This window comes from Lepus europaeus, chromosome 11 (genome assembly GCF_033115175.1).
Source record: "Lepus europaeus isolate LE1 chromosome 11, mLepTim1.pri, whole genome shotgun sequence".
In the NCBI taxonomy this organism is placed as follows: domain Eukaryota; kingdom Metazoa; phylum Chordata; class Mammalia; order Lagomorpha; family Leporidae; genus Lepus; species Lepus europaeus.
In genome coordinates this window covers 66,864,221-66,883,200 of record NC_084837.1, presented here as the reverse complement: position 1 = coordinate 66,883,200, position 18,980 = coordinate 66,864,221, and the positions used below count along the sequence as shown (strand labels likewise).

Genomic DNA, 18,980 nt, shown 5'->3' with positions numbered 1-18,980 from the left:
CAGAGGGCCTGAGGGTCCCACCCCAGACCACAGCATAAGCCTGTGCCCCTCACAGGGGCATCTGGCCTGACCCGGAAGTGGGTGCTGAATTCCACAGGCTCTGCCTGCCTGGGGTGGGGCTGTGTCTGAACACAGTAAAAGGGGTGCATTTTCTAAAGTGTATGAAGGCGTTCCCTTCATTCACAGTCCCATCGAGGTCCAGGGTGTTTTGGGGAGAGAAAGGGCAGCCCCTCCACCCCACCTAAAGCATTCCTGGTGGGGCTCACCAGATCTTCTCTTGGCTGATGTAGGAGGCTCGCCGGCACAGGTCCTTGATGACTTCTGGCACCTCCACCCCTGCAGTGCAGAACTAGGCTAGGCGGGAGCCCAGAGCCCAGCCCCAGGCTCACATGTACAGCACCCATTTTCCCATGTGCAGGCACTAGAGAGGGTCCCAGCCTCAGCCGTGTCCCCAGACGCAGAAGGAGAAGGCCTGGAGCAAAGAAGGCTAGGCAGGAGAATGTGTCCAGCTACAGGTCCCCTCCTGGGACTGGTGGCATCATCAACATATGGGAGAGTTCAGGAACTGTGTAACCTGTCTCTGAAGCCTGTTCTGCCACAAAAATCCTGCTAACGGCCCCTGGCTTAAAATCCTCCCAAGAGCCGGCATCGTGGTACAGGAGGTGAAGCTGCCACCTGCAATGCTAGCATCCCATATAAAGTGCCGGTTTAAGTCTCAGCTGCTCCATTTCCAATCCAGCTCCCTGCTCATGGCCTGGGAAAAGCAGTGGATGACGGCCCACGTCCCTGGACCCCTGCCACCCATGTGGGAATCCTGGATGGAGTTCTAGGCTCCTGGCTTCAGCCCTGGCCATTGTGGCCATTTGGGGAGTGAGCCAGTGGATTAAAGATCTCTTTCTCTCTCCCTCTGTGTTTCCCTCTCTGTAACTCTGCCTTTCAAATAAATAAAATAAATCTTAAAAACAAAACACAAAACCAAAAAGCCTCCCAAGAGTTAGAATTTAAGTGGTAGGTTTATAGGAGCTCCTTCGAAAGTACTCTTTATTCTTCTGTAATAGACATTAAAACATGAAAACGTTCATAATAAAATATTGGGTGGAAAAAACCTCCCATAAACTACCCTGTTGTTCCTTTCTGGGCTGAGCTGAGAATCCGTATTCTTACAGGAGATGCAGGAATCTCCAGCTTGCTTCTAAGTTCTGGACCAACCCGAAGATGACCCTGATCTTACAACCCAGGCCCAGAGCAAGTAAGCTGAACAAAATAAAACCAGAATGTTGCAAACAGAGTGTATATGTCTCTGCTCTCCAACAGTCCAGCAAATAGCCAATGTGGCATGACAGTAATACATAGGAAACCTAGGGGAAAGGGGAACGGACATCTCTGAGTACTGTTCTTACTCCCTTCCTGCAGGTTTGAAATCTTAAATCACAACTATTAAAAGCAAAGCAACAGCCAATGCCAACCTTCTATGAAATGCTCGATCTCCAAGCGTACTGCTACCTCCACCCCAGGAACTAGATGTTCCCGGGACTCTGTGGTCTGGGCTCACATCCAGGTCCCCCCGCCCCACCCCTCAGGCCCAGATGCCAAATGACCGGGGAAGCACTGCTGAATCGGGAGTGTTGGGTCTCCTTTCTCTCAACTCCCCTCACCCCCAGGCCAGGGAGGCCCTGAGCAGAGGCCCATCCGGGTCTTGCCTGACTTGTGCTTCTCCCCCACAGAGGCAGCCAAGCCCCGCTCCTTCTGGGCTCCCTGGGAGGGGCTGGGTTTGGTCCTGACATGTTCTAGTGCGAATCCCTTAACAGCGTAGCACAAGCTCCAGACAGATGCCCCCGGCAGCTGCCTGCTCCCTCCTCACTCCGACTCCAGCCCCGGCCCACTTGAGTCACAGGTGGGGCAGGAAGTAGCGGGGATGACAACAGAACTGGGTCTTCATGCACTCAGCAAACATTTGCTGAGCACTCAGCCAGGGGGTACGGTGGTGACAAAACCCAACAGACAACACCCCACCCCCACAACCAGACCTCCCAGTTGAGGCAGGTCTGGCCCAGGAAGGGCTCTAAGAAGGAGATACAGTGTCCCCTGCTGTCCTGGGCACCAGGCACATCCTAACCCTACCCACCCTGAGCCCTAGACACTTCTGCCTTCTTGGGACACTTCTTCCATTAAAATAATAATAATTAAATGAAAAATGGTATCTTACAGCGGTGTCACCATCAAGAAGAATGTAATTCAGGCTGGGCACAACCTTACAACGTACTCCTTATTAGGATGTTCATTTTTTTCCTTCCAATTTTCAAAGAAATGAAAACATTTCTAAGGGCTTCTCTGTGGGCACTGTGGCTACTGTGCCTATCAGATAGGTTAACCTTGGCTGCCAGGCCGGCCCACCTTTGACACAGAGCTGCGTGAAGCGGAGCTCGCTGTCGTGGTCCCGCAGCATGAAGTGGAAGTCCTCCCACGTCAGCTCCTCCTTGTCCTGGAAGCCCGACTCCCGGAACATGGACTCCACGACCTCGGCCAGCTGCGCCTTGGACAGGCAGTTGTTGGAGATCTCGATGAAGGACCTGGAGTCGGGAGGGGGGAGCCGTCAGTCAAGAGCCCACTGACCAGTGCCCCCGCCCCCCAGTGAGGGACCCTGCTGGGCCAGATCCCAAGCCTCTCCTGGCTATTACAATCTCAGGTTACCTGGGTAAGGAGAGGCCCCTGCTCGCTCCTTCATGTCCCAGCTCTTACCTCTGGCTGTCGCTGCCCTGGCCCACTCTCCTGACTGTCCCAAAGGACCCACCTCAGCATCCTGATGAACTCATCCTTGGAAATGAGGCCATTCCCATCGAAGTCGTACATCCGGAACATAAGGCGGGACTTCTCCTCAGGGGAGCCTAGGAGAAGGAGCATTCTGCTGGGACAGCCCCAGCTTCCCTGCCTCAACCCCCAGGCTGGCCAGGAGACCCTCTGCTGGGACACAGCAAGGGGTTGCTGGGCCACCTTACCTCTACCTGGGATCTACCAAACACCTGCCATGGTTGCCGACCTGACCCCAGGGCTTCCCCATCTCCAACAGGTCAGCCTCGGAGCCCAGCCCCTGTCCCGCCTCTCTGATGTGGACAATCATTCCCTCAGCCCCCTCACCTTTCATGAAGACCACCAGGATGTCCAGGAACTCCCGGAAGGACAGGTAGCCATTGCCGTCCTTGTCGGCCAGAGAGAACATGGACTCCACAAACATGTCCTGGGGCTTGAGGCCCAGAGATTCGGCAAACTCGGCCCTGCTCAGCTCGCACGTCAGGGCCTCCCGCACCTTCTGGGATGAGTCCAGGGGCAGGGTCCCCGCGTCCGCCTGGTTGATGTCCAGCACCTGCATGCAGACGGCAGCAGAGGGAGGGAAGGAGTCAGGGTTTGTTGACCTGAAGGTTGATTGAGCCCTAGAGGAGCCACCTCTTGGAGTAACTTCCTGGCACTCCCTCCACCCCTTATAGGTTGTCCTAGGACTATGTTTGCTCTGTAGAACCCTGGCCACCTGCTTTCGCTGACTGCACGCTTAACCTAAACTGGGGATCTGGAACTGGAACTAAGAGGTCCCGGGCTCATCTTGTGCTGAGCACAAGAAACTTAGGAGTCCTGGGGTACCTTCTTCCTCCAATGCTCAGACACAGGTACTGAATAAGGCAGAGGCACAGAAAGAAGAGAAGGCAGCCGGAGAGAGGAGCTCGCTGACAGCTCTCCCTCTCCCAGCCAGCTCCAGTGAGCTTCTTCTACTGACACTTGAATGAGTTTGAACTAAGACCGGACTTGAGTTGGGTTGAGGAGAAGCTGGGTTTGGGAAGGGAGAATTCTCATTAGGGGCTGTCTCCAGCCCACCCAGGGGCTGCCCTAGGAGGACGGGAACAGACTGTGAGGGAGGCAGGCATGCCACAAGCCATGCTACCTGTCTTTCCTGTCTATCAACTAAGGTGCCCCATCCAGGCCTGGTTAGGGTTTTGTGAGGTAAGTGTCACAGCTTCAAAGAAGGCGCTTTATGGAAAGAGCCTGGGGCTGGAGGCGAGAGACCTGGGTTCACATCCCGACTCTGCCACGTGCTTGCTGCACGACCTCAGGCAAGCCTCTTCGTTGTCTGCGATTCATTTCCTCACCTGCCCTATCACAGGGTTACTGTGAGAAGCAACAAGAAAGGCTGTATGCAAAGCGTCTGAAAAGCTGGAAGTGCTGTACAGACATACAGGATTGGCAGGTACCCCAGGACACAGCAGCCTCCTCACCTCCCAGCCCCAGCAGCTCCCCTAATCCTGACAGAGCCTCAGCTGAGCACGGCGGCTCAGCCCCTGCCTGCGGCCCTGGCAAGGAATCAGCCTGGCTGAGGGTCACTCCGATCTTGTGAGTGCTCAGGTTCAACTTGCTTGAGGAGTAAATGACTTCAAACGGTGTGCCAGGCACAGAGGAACCGCCCGTTAGATGGTAGCTTCCCTCATGCATCTTCTCCCGGAGCCAACCCTGCTCCTCCTCCAACATCAATCCATGCCCTTCCACAGGGCAGCTCCATGCAGCTCGTCCTGCTCCTTTCTCTGAATCCTTGCCAAATCTCCCCTCTCTTGGGCCTCCCACCAGGCTGAAGGCTTGCTGGCCTTTCTGAACTCCTAGACTACTTATCCCCTGGTCACGCTCACAGCCTTTATCCTTTGCAGCTGTCTTCCTTCCTGTTCATCTTCCCAGCGCCATAAACTCTGCCAGCGGGGACCATTCTGCACCTCCCTCATCTCTCTCCTGTTTCTCCACTCTGCTGCACGCTCCCTGGCTGCCTCTATTTTCGTGCCAGACGTGGACTCATTTTCCATTTTTCTCCCCATCTTGCTTTCCCGCATCCTCCCAAAGGCTCTCTGAGGTCCACAGGGTGGACAGCAGTGCCCAGGGAGGCCTCTGGCAGCTGCAGGGCCCCCAGGAGGGGTGAGCCACGGCTCTCATGGCCCCCACTCTGCCTGTCTTTGCCCTGGGTTGGTTCAGAAAGCCTGGGCAGCCCTAAGAAGAGAGATAAGTGACATGCAGGTGAGGTCTTTCCTGAGCCTCGGCCCCCTAGAGCTTCAAACCTGGGGGCGGGGCCCCTCTGACTTGCCCAGATTTGCCATGGAGCTGATTATTTGCGAGAACTGGGGCTCCTGACTTTCCTCCGGATCACCCCATGTTTCATGCAGGTAAGCATGCAACAGACAAGACCCACGGAGACAGAGCTGATCCCATGTCCATACCTGAGAGAAAAGGTGCCTGAAAAAGGTCTCCAGGAGGTGGCTCCGCTGCTCCCGGGTCACAGCTGCCCTCATCAGCTCCTGCTCCCGCAGCTCCCACTCCTGGAAGTTCAGCCCATTCTCCTTCAGAGCCCCCCGAAGGCTGTCCACCAGCGCCTGCCGCTCCTCCTCCAGGTTAAACTGCAGCACCTGCCGGGTAGCAGCAGTGACAGCAACCTTTGGTCAAGGCCTCTGGGGCCAGTTGCTTTGCATGGATTACGTCACAGGGGCCACTGGATTGGCCTTGCAAGTGGCCTTGTAGCTCCCTTTACAGAAGAAGGAATGGGCTCAGTAGGGTTCAGTGACTCGCTTATAGGTGTAGAACTGGCCTTCCAGGGCACAGGTACAGAGCCGTGCTTCTCTCCACTCCCTGGAGAAGGGAGGGGAAGGCGGGGAGGCCAAAGAATGCAGGGGACAATAAGCCATGCAGAGGCAGAGCCCAAGATCAGCCTCTTGTCTTGTTCCCCTCCAAAATATCTAAAAATTCAGTCTTGAAATAAGGTTCAAGGAAGAGGTCCTAGCTTCTTCCAAGGACTCCCAGCTGGATGTGCCAGCCTTCACTGGAGGAGAGGAGACAGGCTGTGTCTGCAAGGGGAAGAAGGGACTGTGGCGCTCCCATCATCCAGCAGACCCTGAGCAGCTGAGCAGGCCTTCCGGTCTCCCATCAGGCACTACCGCTGGAGACCAGAGCCACAATCACCACTCTGCTGCGTGGCTGCCTCCCTGGCTACGGCTGTGCACACGGACCAGGGGCCAGTTGGGCCATACCAGGTCATACTCCTTGGGGATCTTGAGCAGCAGTGTGCGGCGTCCACGGTTGCTGGACAGGATGAGGTTGACCTGCTGCGGGGGGCGCAGCTGGATGGTGCGGAGCACCGTGAGACTGCCGTCTACCACACGGATCTGCCCCGGCTGCAGGTGCACAAGTACTGGTCGGCAGGGCTCCTTGCGGCCCTGCCACTCCAAAGCTGCAGGAGAGAGAGAGAGAGAGAGAGAGAGAGAGAGAGAGAGAAATCAGCAGGGTTGGTGGGGGTCCTCCAGAGGTCCCCCTGGGAGGCAGAGGGCCTGCTCAAGGCTGGGGTTAGGGCAAGGCATCCCCAGCTTCTGTCCCACTCTCGAGTATGGCTCCCCTCCCTGACAGTTGTGCTGTGCCTTAGCTCACGAGGAGCGCAGTGACTACCATTTCCTGAATGTTTGCAATTACACCAAGTGCTTTCCATGAACTATTTCAGTTCATCATAAACCTTTAAGGGAGGTGCCATTATGATTTCTATTTTAGAGATAAGAAAAAGACAGGGTTGGAAAGAGTTTAAAAATCTGCTTAAGGATCAACAACCCTTAGCTCTGGAACATTCCAGTGCCAGTTTGACTTGGGGCCTTCATTAATCCTTTCTCTGTCACCTGGAATTCCGGTGTGAGAGGCCACAAAGCAGTGGTTCTCAGGGATCTGTGAGTCACAGTGTCTTTGTGAGATCCAGGCAGAGGCCTACAACTTTCACACATGAGTCAATCACAGTCTCCCCCAACTCCCTTTTTTGACTCATTTTCTTTAAAAAAAAAAAAAAAAGGTTTATTTGAAAGGCAAACTCCCAGAGAGACAGAGTTGGATCTTTCATCTGTTGGTTCACTCTCCAGATGTCCATAACAGCTGGAGCTAGGCCAGGCTGTAGCCAGAAGCCAGAAACTCCTTCCAGGTCACCCATGTGGGTGGCAGGAACCAGCATACTTGGGCCATCATCTGCTACCTTGCAGGTATATTAGCAAGACGCTGGATCAGAAGTGCAGAGGAGCCAGGACTTGAATCAGGCACTCTGATAAGGGATGCGTGCATCCCAAGCAGCAGCTTAACCCACTGCACCATAACGCCCACCTCTATCACAGCACCTGTATTTGGGACCCCGGGAAGGAGCTCTGGAGGTTGGAAGGCTCCAGGCCCAATTTCTACCAAACGCTATTGTGGCTCTCCCCACCTGCCCTGGCCTTGACTGCATCCCTTAGCCTCTTCCTTGAGCTCCTGGGGTGAGGCAGAGGACTGTCACCCTGAGCTGTGTCATCTCTGCCACCCAGGCCAATCCCCCCCACCCCCTGCCTACCTTCCACGCCCCCTACGAGTTTCTCGGATATGATGCTCTGGCAGTCATGACCCTGCAGCCTCTTGAAATTCCTCATCCGGAGCCGGGCCACAATCCAGGCGCTGAGCAGGCTCACTGGGAGGGCAGAGGCAGTAGGATGCTCAGGGGAGGGAAGGGTCTGGGGAAGTGGAAGCAACTCAACACCTTTTCTTGGCAAGACCCCTGCTGTCCCCATCTCCTAAATCTGCTCACCCAATTTTTGAAATTAGGATGATCCCTAGGGGGAGCTACTTTGCATCCCAAGGGGCACTTTTGGTGGCATCTAAGTTGCCTGCCCAGACTCCCCTGCATCCAGCATGCAGGACCCTTCCCAGCCAAAGTAAGTGCAGACTGGAGATGCATTCGGCCAGGCCGCTGGTTGAGCCAAACACAGCCTTGACAAAGACGGAGGCCCCAGCCCTTGCCCCACTCCTGATTCTCGAGTGGAGATTTGTGGGAGCTGGGATGGTTCCCCAGACCCAGCTCCCACAATCAGGTTATAGGCTGTGGACCCTCCATGGCTCCTGACCTACCTGGGCCCTGGGGATGCGGGGGACAGGAATCCCAGGAGAAGAAGGAGGCAGATCTTGCCTGTGCTGACTTACCTGCAAGTCAGACCCTTCTCATATCCCCTCCTGCTCTAAATGGTTCCTCCTTCATCCAGAGTGACTGTACTCTCTAGGGCTTGTTGTCAGATGGCATCACACCAGCCTCGCCCACAAGCTTGTACCTCCCACCCAGCCCCATCCTGCCTACCACTTTTACCATACCCAGGGGAAAGCAGCAGAGGGTCGCAATGGTGACTCCAAAGCCAAATTCACTGCCCTCAAAATAGTCCCGAACAATGAGGGGGGCACAGGCTGGCAGACCCTCGGTGCTGAGCTGTCCTGGCTGCGGGCAGGGGTCTCCTGTGGAAGCAGAGGAAGCCGGAGTCCTGGGTGCCGGGACACGGGCTGTGGCACCCAGTCACGGAAGAGGTCAGGGTGGCAGAAAGGCGGTGGACTGCTCTGGGTAGCAGAGTTCCAAGAGGGGCTGCTTATCCTTGCTGGTGCACCAGACTGTGGCATTGTCTACTTGGGTACCAAGTCGGCTGAGATTGAAGTTCAGTCTTTCTCTCTCTCACATGCACACAACTGCGTGCACAACACACCGGGTGCTCGCCTCGTGGCTGCTGAGGGATTGGAATATCCGCGCTGCATTTGACCTCCTAATGTTACACCCCACCCGCACCCCCACCACATGTGAGCCTCCTCACCTGGTCCTGCTCTCACTTGGCACCTCCTGGAGTTGTGTAGCGAGGAGCCCACACAGCCAACTGTAGCAGCCCCCGCACCCAGACCCAAAGTTCCTAAGAGCAGAACCATAGCTTGCGCCCCCTTGAAGCTGCTATCCAGTCACACAGGACCCAGTCCACAGCTGAGGAGGGAAGTTGTGGACCCAGCGCCCCCTCCTGCCACCCCTGGCTCACTCACCTGCAAGCCAGAAAAAGACATTGGGCTGCAGGGAGCTGGGGTCTGTGCCGGTGGTGGCCACTAGAACATCACGTAGGGAAGTGTTTCTGATCTCGGCTATCTCCGCCTCAGAGAATAGCCTGGGGTGGGAGAGAGGGGGAGCTGCTGGGGTGAGATGAGTACCCCCACCACCCCAGGCCCAGGGGCCTGGAGGATGAGGAGAGATCCGAGAGCCCAGAAGGGGGTGCTGGGCCATCTGGGAATCAAGGGCCTAAGGGGGCTGTGTGAAGCCAGGCTGGGGCTCTGGGGGCCCAGATCGGGTAGAATTGGAGGTGGAGCCCAGCAGTCCTTACCCATTCCTGGTGTTCTCAAACCAGTAGCGGTCGCCATCGCGCAGCCGCACAAACTGGTCAAGGACGATGGCGCTGAACAGGGGTCCAGGGTCACCGTGGCTCTCCAGGAGCCCCCCTGGGAGCAGCTCCAGCCGGGATAGGTCCTGGTGGTATAGGGCAGCTGTGGCCTCCAGCACCTGGAACCAAGAAGGGGCAAGAGTGAGTGACAGGCTCTGTCATCTACCCTTGGGCAAAGAGATGGCTCCCAGGGATTAGCTCCAGGGATAATAGCAATAAATGACAGAAACAAGAACTCACTCCCACAGAGTGCTTATTACGCCCCAGGCACAGCTCTGAGCGCTTTGCCTAGGTTAACCATTTCTGGGAACCCTCTCATAGCTTCTTCCGCCTGTTTTACCAATTTGGAATAAAAAGCCAGCCAATCCTGCACATGACTTGTTCTTGGAGACGTCTGAAAGTTGAAGCGGCAAAATCAGAATATGCCAAATTGAATGGCAGAATGATGTATTATAAAAGTCACCCATTCTTTGGAACTAAAAATTACCAAATCCCTGCCTTTTAGAGATAGTCTTCAATAATACACAAGAATCACCAGCATTTTCCTCCTGATCTTTACTTTAGTTCTTTTCTCCACAATGTAAATAGGCAGTTGGCCAACTTAATTCCAACTAAGATCCCAAAGCTTTAAGGTTCATTCCAGTGAAGCCCAACGTAGGCTAAAGATTTGCTATGCATCATGTGCCTGGTAATTCTGATCTTGATTTCAATATTATGAAGTTTGTGATCCCACACACATATCACTTCTTCACCGGTCTTTCAAGTCTCCATTTCCCAACAGCTTTATAAAAAAGCAAGTGCAGACTGTAGTGAAACAGGCACACAACCGTAGAAACACCGCCGTGCCAAATTGGCAAGGCGGCCAAAACAGGTGTGTGGGCTGGCAAGGATGCCATCTGCCCGGGTGACGGCTCAGGTGTAACAGCATGAAAGCACAGCTTGGTCCTAGGTCAAGGACCTTCTCTACCCATGCAGGGAGCTGGAGGGAGGAGGACGTGAGAAGTGCCCATTCAGTGCTTGCTAGATCTGAACAGAGTCCAAAAATGAAACCTGGTAGTCCGGTAGTCTCCACCCCTGTGTGTGAGAAGTGGGAAGGTGACCCGGGGTGAGCCCTGCCCATCTTCCCATCGGGTTCTTGTCTCAGGTAGCCCACACCTTCCTGCCCATCACCCACATCTCAAGCCGGGCCCCAGCCCTCCCACTCTTCCCTCTGGGTCCTGACCCCTCCTCACAGTGCCATCACTCTGGAAGAGTGCAGGGTTGATGTCCTGCCACTGGGCAATGGGAGGCAGGCCCAGAGCTGCCCTGGCTCTGGTGTAAGAGGGCAGGCCCAGATCGCGGCCCCGCTGCAGGCAGCTGGCCAGGTGGTCTGTGCGGGAGAACTTCAGCGGCCCCGGCCAGAAATCTAGGAATGAAAGACCAGAGAATCTGAGGGAGCTCAGGGTCACAAATGTGGCCTCCTGCCCAGGCCACTCCAGCCGGCCTCAGGGAAGGGGCCGTGGTCAGCAGGTCAGGAGCTCTCTCAGCAGCAAGCATAGTGCAGGCTCCCAGCCCCGGGCACCCTTCCCTGCCTGGCTTTGGAGGGCCAGCCAGATTTCCTCCCAGGGGTCAGGGGTCCACAGCCTGCAGGGACAGCCTCAGCCTCACCTCGCACATCCTCAACCACCACGTGGTCCTCTCGTTCCGCAATTTGGGAGGCCATGCCTAGCAGCAGTGCATCCACGTTGTCAGCACTTTGCAGGCTGGGGTGCTTTCGGTGTGGGGAAGAGGAGAGAGGTGTGATTAAGGGGACCAGAAGTCGGGCAGCCAGGCCTCCTCCCTCCATCCTCCCTAACCCTGAGCCCACCCTATCCTGCTGCTTGTGCCCACACTGGCTGCCCATTGCTCCTCTGCAGGCGAATTCCCTGCTCTGGCTGAATGACGTCCCCATCCAAAGTCCACGCCACTGGGAGACAGATCTACAAGCACAAGGGACCTTAAAACTCCGCTTCTATCAGAGAAGGTGTGACAACGTGCTTGGCAAAGGCCCTAGAAGACCCAGGCCTCAGCACTGGCTCTGGTACTAACCAGCTGTGTGACCCTGGGCGACTCACAGGACCTCTTTGAACTCAGTTTTCTCCCTGTACTGAAAAGGGACTCGGACTGGGAGGGTACTGAGGTCCCACTCACCCCAGTTCCACGGCTGATTCGGTGCCTTCCTCTTCTCTCGCTGGGTCCTGTCTCCCCTCCCCTCTTGTAGCTGCTTTTGCTTTCAATTGCTGCTCAGTGCTCCTCACCCACCCTAGTGGGGCTTGGATGGCCCGACCATCCCTCACTATCTCTGAATCCCCCCTTCCTCTTTCCTGCCACGCGCACAGATGTGTCCACACACTGTGTGTCCACAGGGGACAATTCCTTGGGGGCCTGCCATGGCTGGCTTGCTCCATGGCCTGCAGGGGACCCAGAGCTATGAAAGAAGAACCTCACCCACCCAGGCCCACACTCTCTCAAACAGCCCTGAGGGAGGGGCGGGGAATGACTTTTACCACCCTGTTAGCTCAAACATTTGTGGGGGAAATGGCTGAGGTCCCCCAGGCTGCGTCCTTCAACCCATCCCAGCTGCCCAACGGCCTGCCTCAGCCTACTGCTTACCATTAGCACACCATCTCAGATCCATGCACACACGCACACACAGACACACACACCCAGTCCTGACCTTTCGGCTCCAGTAGCTGTTGCAAACCCGGAGAGCTCCAGACGTACTTGCGTTCTGATTGATGATACCCTGGAAGTGGCAGCTGGCATTTCTAAAATGTGAGGAGCAGAGGCTCGTGTTGTGGTGCAGCAGGTTAAGCCACTGCTTGCGACACCGGCATCCTGTATTGGAGCACCGGTTTGAGTCCTGCTGCTCTGTGTCAACCCAGCTCCCTGCTAATGGTCTGGGAAAGCAGCAGCAGATGGCCCAACTGCTTGGGCCCCTGCCACCCACGTGGGAGACCTGGATGGAGTTCTGGGTTCCTGGTTTTGGCCTGACCCAGCCCTGGCTGTTGTGGCCATTTGGGAAGTGAACCAGCAGATGGAAGGGCTCTCTGTCTCTCCAACTCCAACATGGTGCCTTTCAAATAAATCAAGTCAAATACAGAAATCTTTTTTTAAAAAATGATAAAATGCAGGGGAGCTGTAACTGAGGCCATGGAGTCCTAAAGTCAGACATCTCTGGTCTGCAAGGCTGCAGCTCGGGCCCCAGGCCATCACCTTCTTGAGGCAGTGCATGGTGCTCGGTGCTGGGTAGGTCCTGTTTGGAAAGCCCCTCCCCCTCAAGTCAAACAGCTAAAAATGTATCCAAAGTACATTCTTTGTGTGTGCCTGCGTGTGTTTTAAAGGATTTTTACATTGTTCATTTGAAACTACTCGCCTATGGATAATTCAGCTGTCTATGATTTCTAGGCCATCATTAAGCATAAAGAGAAATTGTTCCAGAAAACAAACTCTAACATATGAATCATTTTATGTTACAGCACAACTGTAAAAAGTAAACTGGCATGCTTCGTTTATGTACATATGTCCATATATGTGCTTATTTTAAAGTCATCTTTTGCTATTTGGGAGCTAACGTTTTCCCACAGATGGCACACCTGTTTAGAACCTTCTTGGGAAGTCTGGCAGCCCCAGGCAGGCCCTGCGCCTATAGCTACAAATGCGCCCGCGCTTCAGTCAGACCTGCGGCTCTGTGGCAGCCTCCAAGCCTCAACCATCCCCATTTAATTGGAGGATAAAAAGCTTCACCGGCTGCAGAAGAATGGGAACCAAAATGCTTGAAACCCACAAGGATGTATCTTTTAAAAAAATCATGGTTTTCCTTTCGTGTCCACGTTCATGGACGCCTGGGAAATGCGCCCATTTCAGAAAGGCTGCCCTGGGTGCAATTTCCCTCGTTTGACCCCCAACTACCTCCTCCCTCACCTCATGTAGACGCCAGGGGGCACCATGGTGGAGAAGAACTGCTCCGAGGCCGCCACAAACTCCGGGGAGATGCTGGGGTCCACGAATGGCCGGTAGCCTAGGGGAAGAGGGGAAGAGAGGGCCCTAGGGCTCAGTCCGCCCACCGGTCTCCCGCCCACCGGACTCCCACCTCCCATCACCTCTCCTCCAGCCATAACCTCCTGCAAGCCCCCTCCGTGGCCCCTCACCCGCATACTCCGGGGGCGTTTGCTGCAGGAAGTTGGGCAGCCACTCGTACAGGGCGATGTTCTGTGGGGCAGAGAGAGGGGAGGCACGGGTGCGTTGGACCGGCCCGGGCCGGGAGGGATCTGGGCCCGACGAAGGCAGAGGGGCGCGGGCGCGGGTCAGGTGGGGGCTGTCTTGCGAGCGGCGACGCTAACAGGAGCCGTGCGAGACCTGACCCCGCAAGGAACTGCGGCTGGGGGGTTTGCGGGTAGGAGGGCCGGGGCCACGCGGACACAGAAGCTCAGTAAGCACCGCGAGCAGAACCTCTCGAACAAACGGCACTTTCCCTCCGGCTCCCTTCCTTCCAGGGGCTTTGCCCAGGCGCCAGCCCTCCACCCACCCCTACCCCCGGGACCGCGCGTCCTCCCGGGTCGGGGCGTTTCCGGGCGGGGCTGTGCGGCGGAGCGCGGTCTCCCCCAGGTGCGCGCGCGCGGGCAGCGGGCGAGGCGGGCGCCCACCTGGTAGGTGGCGATGACCCTCTTGCGCGCGTGCTGGAACAGCTCCTCGTCGCCCCAGCGCGGGTGCTCGCGCGCCAGCCTCTGCGCCCACAGGTTGTGGTAGCGGAACCAGAGCAGGCCCAGCGCCTGCAGGAAGGGCTCCTGGTTCCCTCGCTCGGCCCCGAAGGCTGCGGCGGACGCGGGAGGCGGGCACGAGGGGAGCGGCGGCGTGAGTCGGGGGCGCCCGAACGCGCCCAGCCCGCGCCCGCGCCCGCGCCCGCGCCCGCGCCCGCGCCCGCGGCCTCACCGAACAGCCCCTGGGCCCCGCGCTGGCCGGTGGCGGGGTCGGGCGGCGTCCACATGAGCAGGGGGTCCTGCGCGCCCCGGGGGAAGGCGGGGTCGGGCCCGGACGCCAGCTGCCCCCCGGAGAAGCTCCGCAGCGCGTCGCTCCACGAGTGCGAGGAGCCGTAGATGGCGCTGCCGTCCAGCCAGCCGGTCACCCCGTTGGTCTGCGGGGACACGGGGCGGCTGAGCTTCGAGTCGGGTTAGCGGAGGCGGGGCAAGGTAGGGCCAGGGCCAAGCCGGCGGGCGTCCGCGGGAGGCGAGTGGGAGCGGGCGGGAGCCGAGGGCCCCAGGGACCCTGGGCCGTGCTCCACCCGCCTCCCCTCCCCCCCCCCCCCCGCCTCACCAGGTCCCGCGGGTTGCTGGGGCTCCGTCCTGTCTCGGGGTCCCAGCGGCTCCTCTGGTAGGGCAGCACCACATCCCCACGCCTGTCGGGGTCGAACACGGGGTCGCCGGGTGGGATGTAGATGTTGAGGAACTCGGCGGGGCAGCCAGGGGTCTCCACGCTCACCACGTCGGAGAGCACGTGGTAGCCTGGCCATAGTGCGGTGGGGTCACTCTCCTTCCTGCCTTCCTATCTGGTTCTTCCCAACCCCCCAGCCTTCAAAAGACTCAGAAGCCACTATAGGCAAGACCAAGCCTTGACCTCGCAAACTCCCTGCCAACCCTTTGTCTCTCCTGACCAGCCTGTGCCTGCACCTGGTCCAAGCTGATGTCACTGTCAGTTTGGCCTTCTCCTTGGTAACTGGGAGGTGCCCAGTGACTGTGCCTAGGTGAGCGGGCTCGCAGCACCAGCTCCAACATGCAGTGCAAGCCTGCCCAGAGGGCCTGCCAGCCTCAGTGGGAAGTTGGACACTGGGGGCCAATGTTGTGGCACCTGGGGTGGTTCACAGGAGCCTGGCATCCCTGCCAATCCTCAGTCATTATGGCCAGGTCACCCTAGCACCCCCATCTTGGCCTCCCCTGAGCTCTCTCTGCCCTGAGCCTGTCCTAGAAATGACCAGCAAAGAGTGAGAACAGAGTCTGGCAGAGAGTGCCCACCACATTATTACCATGCTCGTAACTCAGCTCCCAAGCCCACCAATGGCCCAACGTGGGGGGAGACTCCTTTTCCCTTGCTCCATCTCTCACCCCATGTCTCAGACTCTCCATTGCTTCCCTCCTCATCCCCCGGCCCCTCCCCCAAGACAAAGGTGTCCAGCGGGCCCCACTGCCTCCCCCACCCCCCATAGAGGCTGAGGTTCTCACCAAAGAAGAGGCCCAGGACGGTTCGGTTCCTTAGGGAGGCAAGCCCTGCAGGGCCCCTCATGGCGGTGTTGCTAAGGTCCCGGGGGTTGGGCAAGTGGGGTTCCCCCAAAGGCTGGTACACGCCATCTGCATAGCTGGCTGGGACCAGGCGCCGCAGCCGGGCACCTGGCGTAGGAGGGGCAAGGACAAAGAAGAATCCTGAGGGTGCATTTCTGACCTCCCATTTCCTAGGCTGCCCTCCATAGCATAGATGCCCAAATCTTAGAAATGGATGGCCTTGTTGGCACCTGCTGGCTCCCGCCCCAAGCACTGGGTACCACCCTGGTCCTTAGAAATCTTTGGCTCTCACCTACCTTTGCTGCCCCATCTGTGCTCCATCAGGTTGTTGTACCACCCATCAAATCGCTGTACCTCCCAGGAAATGGGGTTCTGAGCTCCTGTGTGGGAATGAAGGGAAGAGGGCAGCTGGGTAAATCCTGGGAAACCAGGCAGGATATGGGTCCTGTGGGTCTGGCAGTTGGAACAACAGAAAGTGACACCCAGCACAGCTGTGACAGGTAGGGTGCAGAGGGAGGTGACGTCCAAACTCAAGCCGAATCTTTAAGCCACTCAGTGGAGGAGGCAAGGCAGGAAGCGCTAAAGTAACAGAACTGACAAATGGCTCCAGACAGGAAGTGGACCCTGTTGGGGAGGAGTGGTGATGGGGAAGGGGGTGCAGGAGCCTTCTGCTCCCTTCTACCTCTGTTTCCTGGAGCCCACAGCACGGCAGACACTGCCCCCAGCCCAAAGACACATAGAGAGCAAGAGACAGCCACACCCCATACCTGGGAAGCCATGTCATTCTGTGACCCATCTCTGGGCAGATGCAGTGTGGAGAGGGACCAGGGCAGGGTGTGGCATTGCTACTTTTTGGTCTTCTTTCCCAGCTTCTTGACTGGACTGGTCATGTGGATGACCTTCCCTCTTCCACTTTTGGGGCATCTTGCCCATGCTTAATTCCTCCTCTTGATGCTACTGTACTTTCTAAACACTAGACTAGGAGGGAGCACTCAGCTGTGGGGGAAGAACTGAGCTGGGGGCACAGAGGGAAGGAAAGGTTGGGGTAGGGATGTTTCTGGTCAGTAGATTGAATAACCAGCCAGATTATTTATTTTTCATATATATATATATATTAAAGATTTATTTATTTATTTGAAAGGTAGAGTGAGAGAGAGAGAAAGAAACACAGACACAGATCTTGGATCTGCTGGTTCACTCTCCAAATGCCTGTAATAGCCAGAGCTGGGCCAGGCTGCAGCCTGAAGCCAAGAACTCCATCCAGGTCTCCTATGTGGGTGGCAAGGAATCAAGTGCTTGTGCCAACCTCTGCTGCTCAATATTAGGAAGTTGGAATGGAGAGTGGAGCCGGGACTCCAACCAGGCACCCTGACACGGGCATCCCATGTGGTGTCTCAACTGCTGGGCCAAGCACCCCCTGCCCCTAATTAGATCCTTTCACCTGAACTAGTAGGAAATAGGGGTGAGACTCCGTTTCTCCTCACCTCAAAGAACAGAGGAAGGGACTCCTCTTAGCCAGAGGGAGACCCATTCCTGTCTCCCCACTCAGATAATGCACAGGATCTCTGCCCCACATACATTTGCAGACACACACACACACACACACACACTCACCAGGAGGCAGGAAAGGAAAATGACTCAAGTCCTGGTGTTTGAGCAAAGGACCCACCTAAGGATCCAGGACTTGGGTCAGGGACCAGGGCAGTCACATGCATGTGATCATTAGGATGAACTGGTGGCCGAACAAGGAGGGAACCTCCGGGGAAGGGTATGGGAGAGTGCCTCTAGGGGAGGGAGAAAAGAGAAACCCAGGGAAAGGAGAGCTGGAGAGTGTGAGCAGCCCTGCCCGGGGGTGTGGGGGGGGGGGGGGGCTGCACCGGCTGTGTCACTGTCCTGTTACCCCCAGCCAGGAGCGAGCCCTCCACAGGATTTCCTGTTTCCTGTTTTTGGCATCTCCCATCCCTCATAATCAGAGACTTGCTCTTTCTAAGCTAGTCTGTGGCACCGTTTGTCTTCCTTCCTCATAGACCCGGCCTACACAGCGTGGCCTCGGATTCTAGGAAGAGACAGTCCAGAGCTGAAGGTAGCAAGATGACACGCTTGTGGGTCATACTGGTTTTGGTGTGGATCTTATTGTTTTGAAACACTGGTGGTTCCAGGTTGGAGTCCAATATGACTCCCAGATCCTTTATTATCTTGTGTGTCTCATCAATCTTTTCCTCAGTCAGTGGCTCTCATTCTATAGAAAAAGAGAGAAGCTAGAGGAGAAAGGGCCCCCAAACTTCCAGGAGCACAGCAGGAAGTGCAGTTGAAGGCTTCTGAAATCTGTGTATTTGGAAATCATTTTCATTCTGCTTTCATCCATTTATTCAGCAGCTAGAATCAAGCACCTACCAAGTGCAGGGCACCATGGCCAGTGATGAAGGATGCAGAGATGAATCGGACACAGCCCCCGTCCTTGGGGGAGCCTGGAAGATGCTGGCTCCCTCTGCCACCAGCCATGCTTCTCCTCCAGTCTATACATACCCATGAGGATCCATGGCCTGACCAGGAGTGTCCATGCCAAAGCCAGGCGGAAGTCCATGATGAAAGTGATATCACGGCCTCAGATGTCAGGATACCCCAAAAAGAAGACCCTAGATAAAGACAGGGAGAATGAGCTCCAGCTGTTTAGGAGAATCAGGCCAAGGGCTCTGCCAGCCCCTATATATCAAGGCTTGGCACTGGGCCAGGGCTATGGTGGGTAGCAAAGAGCAAGAGACTCAGTCTCCCCCTAGATTGCTTTCCTTCATTCAACAAATACTTGACAAGAACCCACCATGTAGCAAGCATTGATCCAGGCACTAGAGAGCCAGCAGTGAACAAAACAAACAGAAATCCCTGCCTCCCTCGACTTTACCTTCTGAGATGACTTGGAAAACTTTGCCTTGGACCAGTCTCCTGTAGAATGTGGACAGAGCCTTGCCGAGAGGCCAGATGACTGACTGCCCGAGGTCTCGGTGCCGCTGCCAGTCAATGCGCTATGAAATCTCAGGCCAACTTCTCCGATCTGATTCTTGGTTTCCTCTTCCAGCTGTGGGAGTAAACATGCCTCAACTGTTCATGTCTCAGTGTGCTGCCAGAATCAGATGTGGGAACAAGGTGGAATTCAAAGCAAGAAAAGTGACAGAGGTTATGCAAATGTGGCTACAGGAAAGGCAGGCTGGAGTTTGGCTCCTCTGGGAGGACTCAGAAGGGCTGCAGTGCCAGGCGCTCATGTTTCGGTGCTGGCTTCCTGGCTGCTTCTCCCCAGGCCAAGAAACCACCCAGGAAAAGAGAGGCAGCAGGGGAGTGAGGCTGGGATTCCTGTAGGGCACAAGGAGGACCTAAAGCCAGTGACGACCCCCTAAAGGCTACCTGAAGATTGGGTGTGGGGTGGAAGGAAGGGAGGGCTCAGGGA

The 18,980-nt window shown here is 56.4% G+C and overlaps 1 protein-coding gene across 1 annotated transcript in view; it reads right to left on the bottom strand.

Moving 5' to 3' along the window:
- DUOX1 (dual oxidase 1) overlaps positions 1-18,980 on the bottom strand; it is a 31,378-nt gene that overhangs the window by 11,346 nt on the left and 1,052 nt on the right. The window contains exons 2-23 of the mRNA XM_062205825.1: positions 18,441-18,614; positions 18,068-18,177; positions 15,838-15,921; positions 15,485-15,649; positions 14,583-14,770; positions 14,202-14,403; positions 13,916-14,082; positions 13,421-13,481; positions 13,194-13,290; positions 11,947-12,037; positions 10,899-11,001; positions 10,484-10,656; positions 9,195-9,370; positions 8,863-8,981; positions 8,161-8,298; positions 7,373-7,486; positions 6,048-6,247; positions 5,244-5,429; positions 3,136-3,361; positions 2,792-2,885; positions 2,395-2,570; positions 267-336 (exon numbers count right to left, since the gene is read on the bottom strand). Of these exons, the coding sequence (XP_062061809.1) occupies positions 267-336; positions 2,395-2,570; positions 2,792-2,885; positions 3,136-3,361; positions 5,244-5,429; positions 6,048-6,247; positions 7,373-7,486; positions 8,161-8,298; positions 8,863-8,981; positions 9,195-9,370; positions 10,484-10,656; positions 10,899-11,001; positions 11,947-12,037; positions 13,194-13,290; positions 13,421-13,481; positions 13,916-14,082; positions 14,202-14,403; positions 14,583-14,770; positions 15,485-15,649; positions 15,838-15,921; positions 18,068-18,125 (2,888 nt within the window). The 5' untranslated portion in view covers positions 18,126-18,177; positions 18,441-18,614. The remainder of the gene's footprint in view (positions 1-266; positions 337-2,394; positions 2,571-2,791; positions 2,886-3,135; positions 3,362-5,243; positions 5,430-6,047; positions 6,248-7,372; positions 7,487-8,160; positions 8,299-8,862; positions 8,982-9,194; positions 9,371-10,483; positions 10,657-10,898; positions 11,002-11,946; positions 12,038-13,193; positions 13,291-13,420; positions 13,482-13,915; positions 14,083-14,201; positions 14,404-14,582; positions 14,771-15,484; positions 15,650-15,837; positions 15,922-18,067; positions 18,178-18,440; positions 18,615-18,980) is intronic.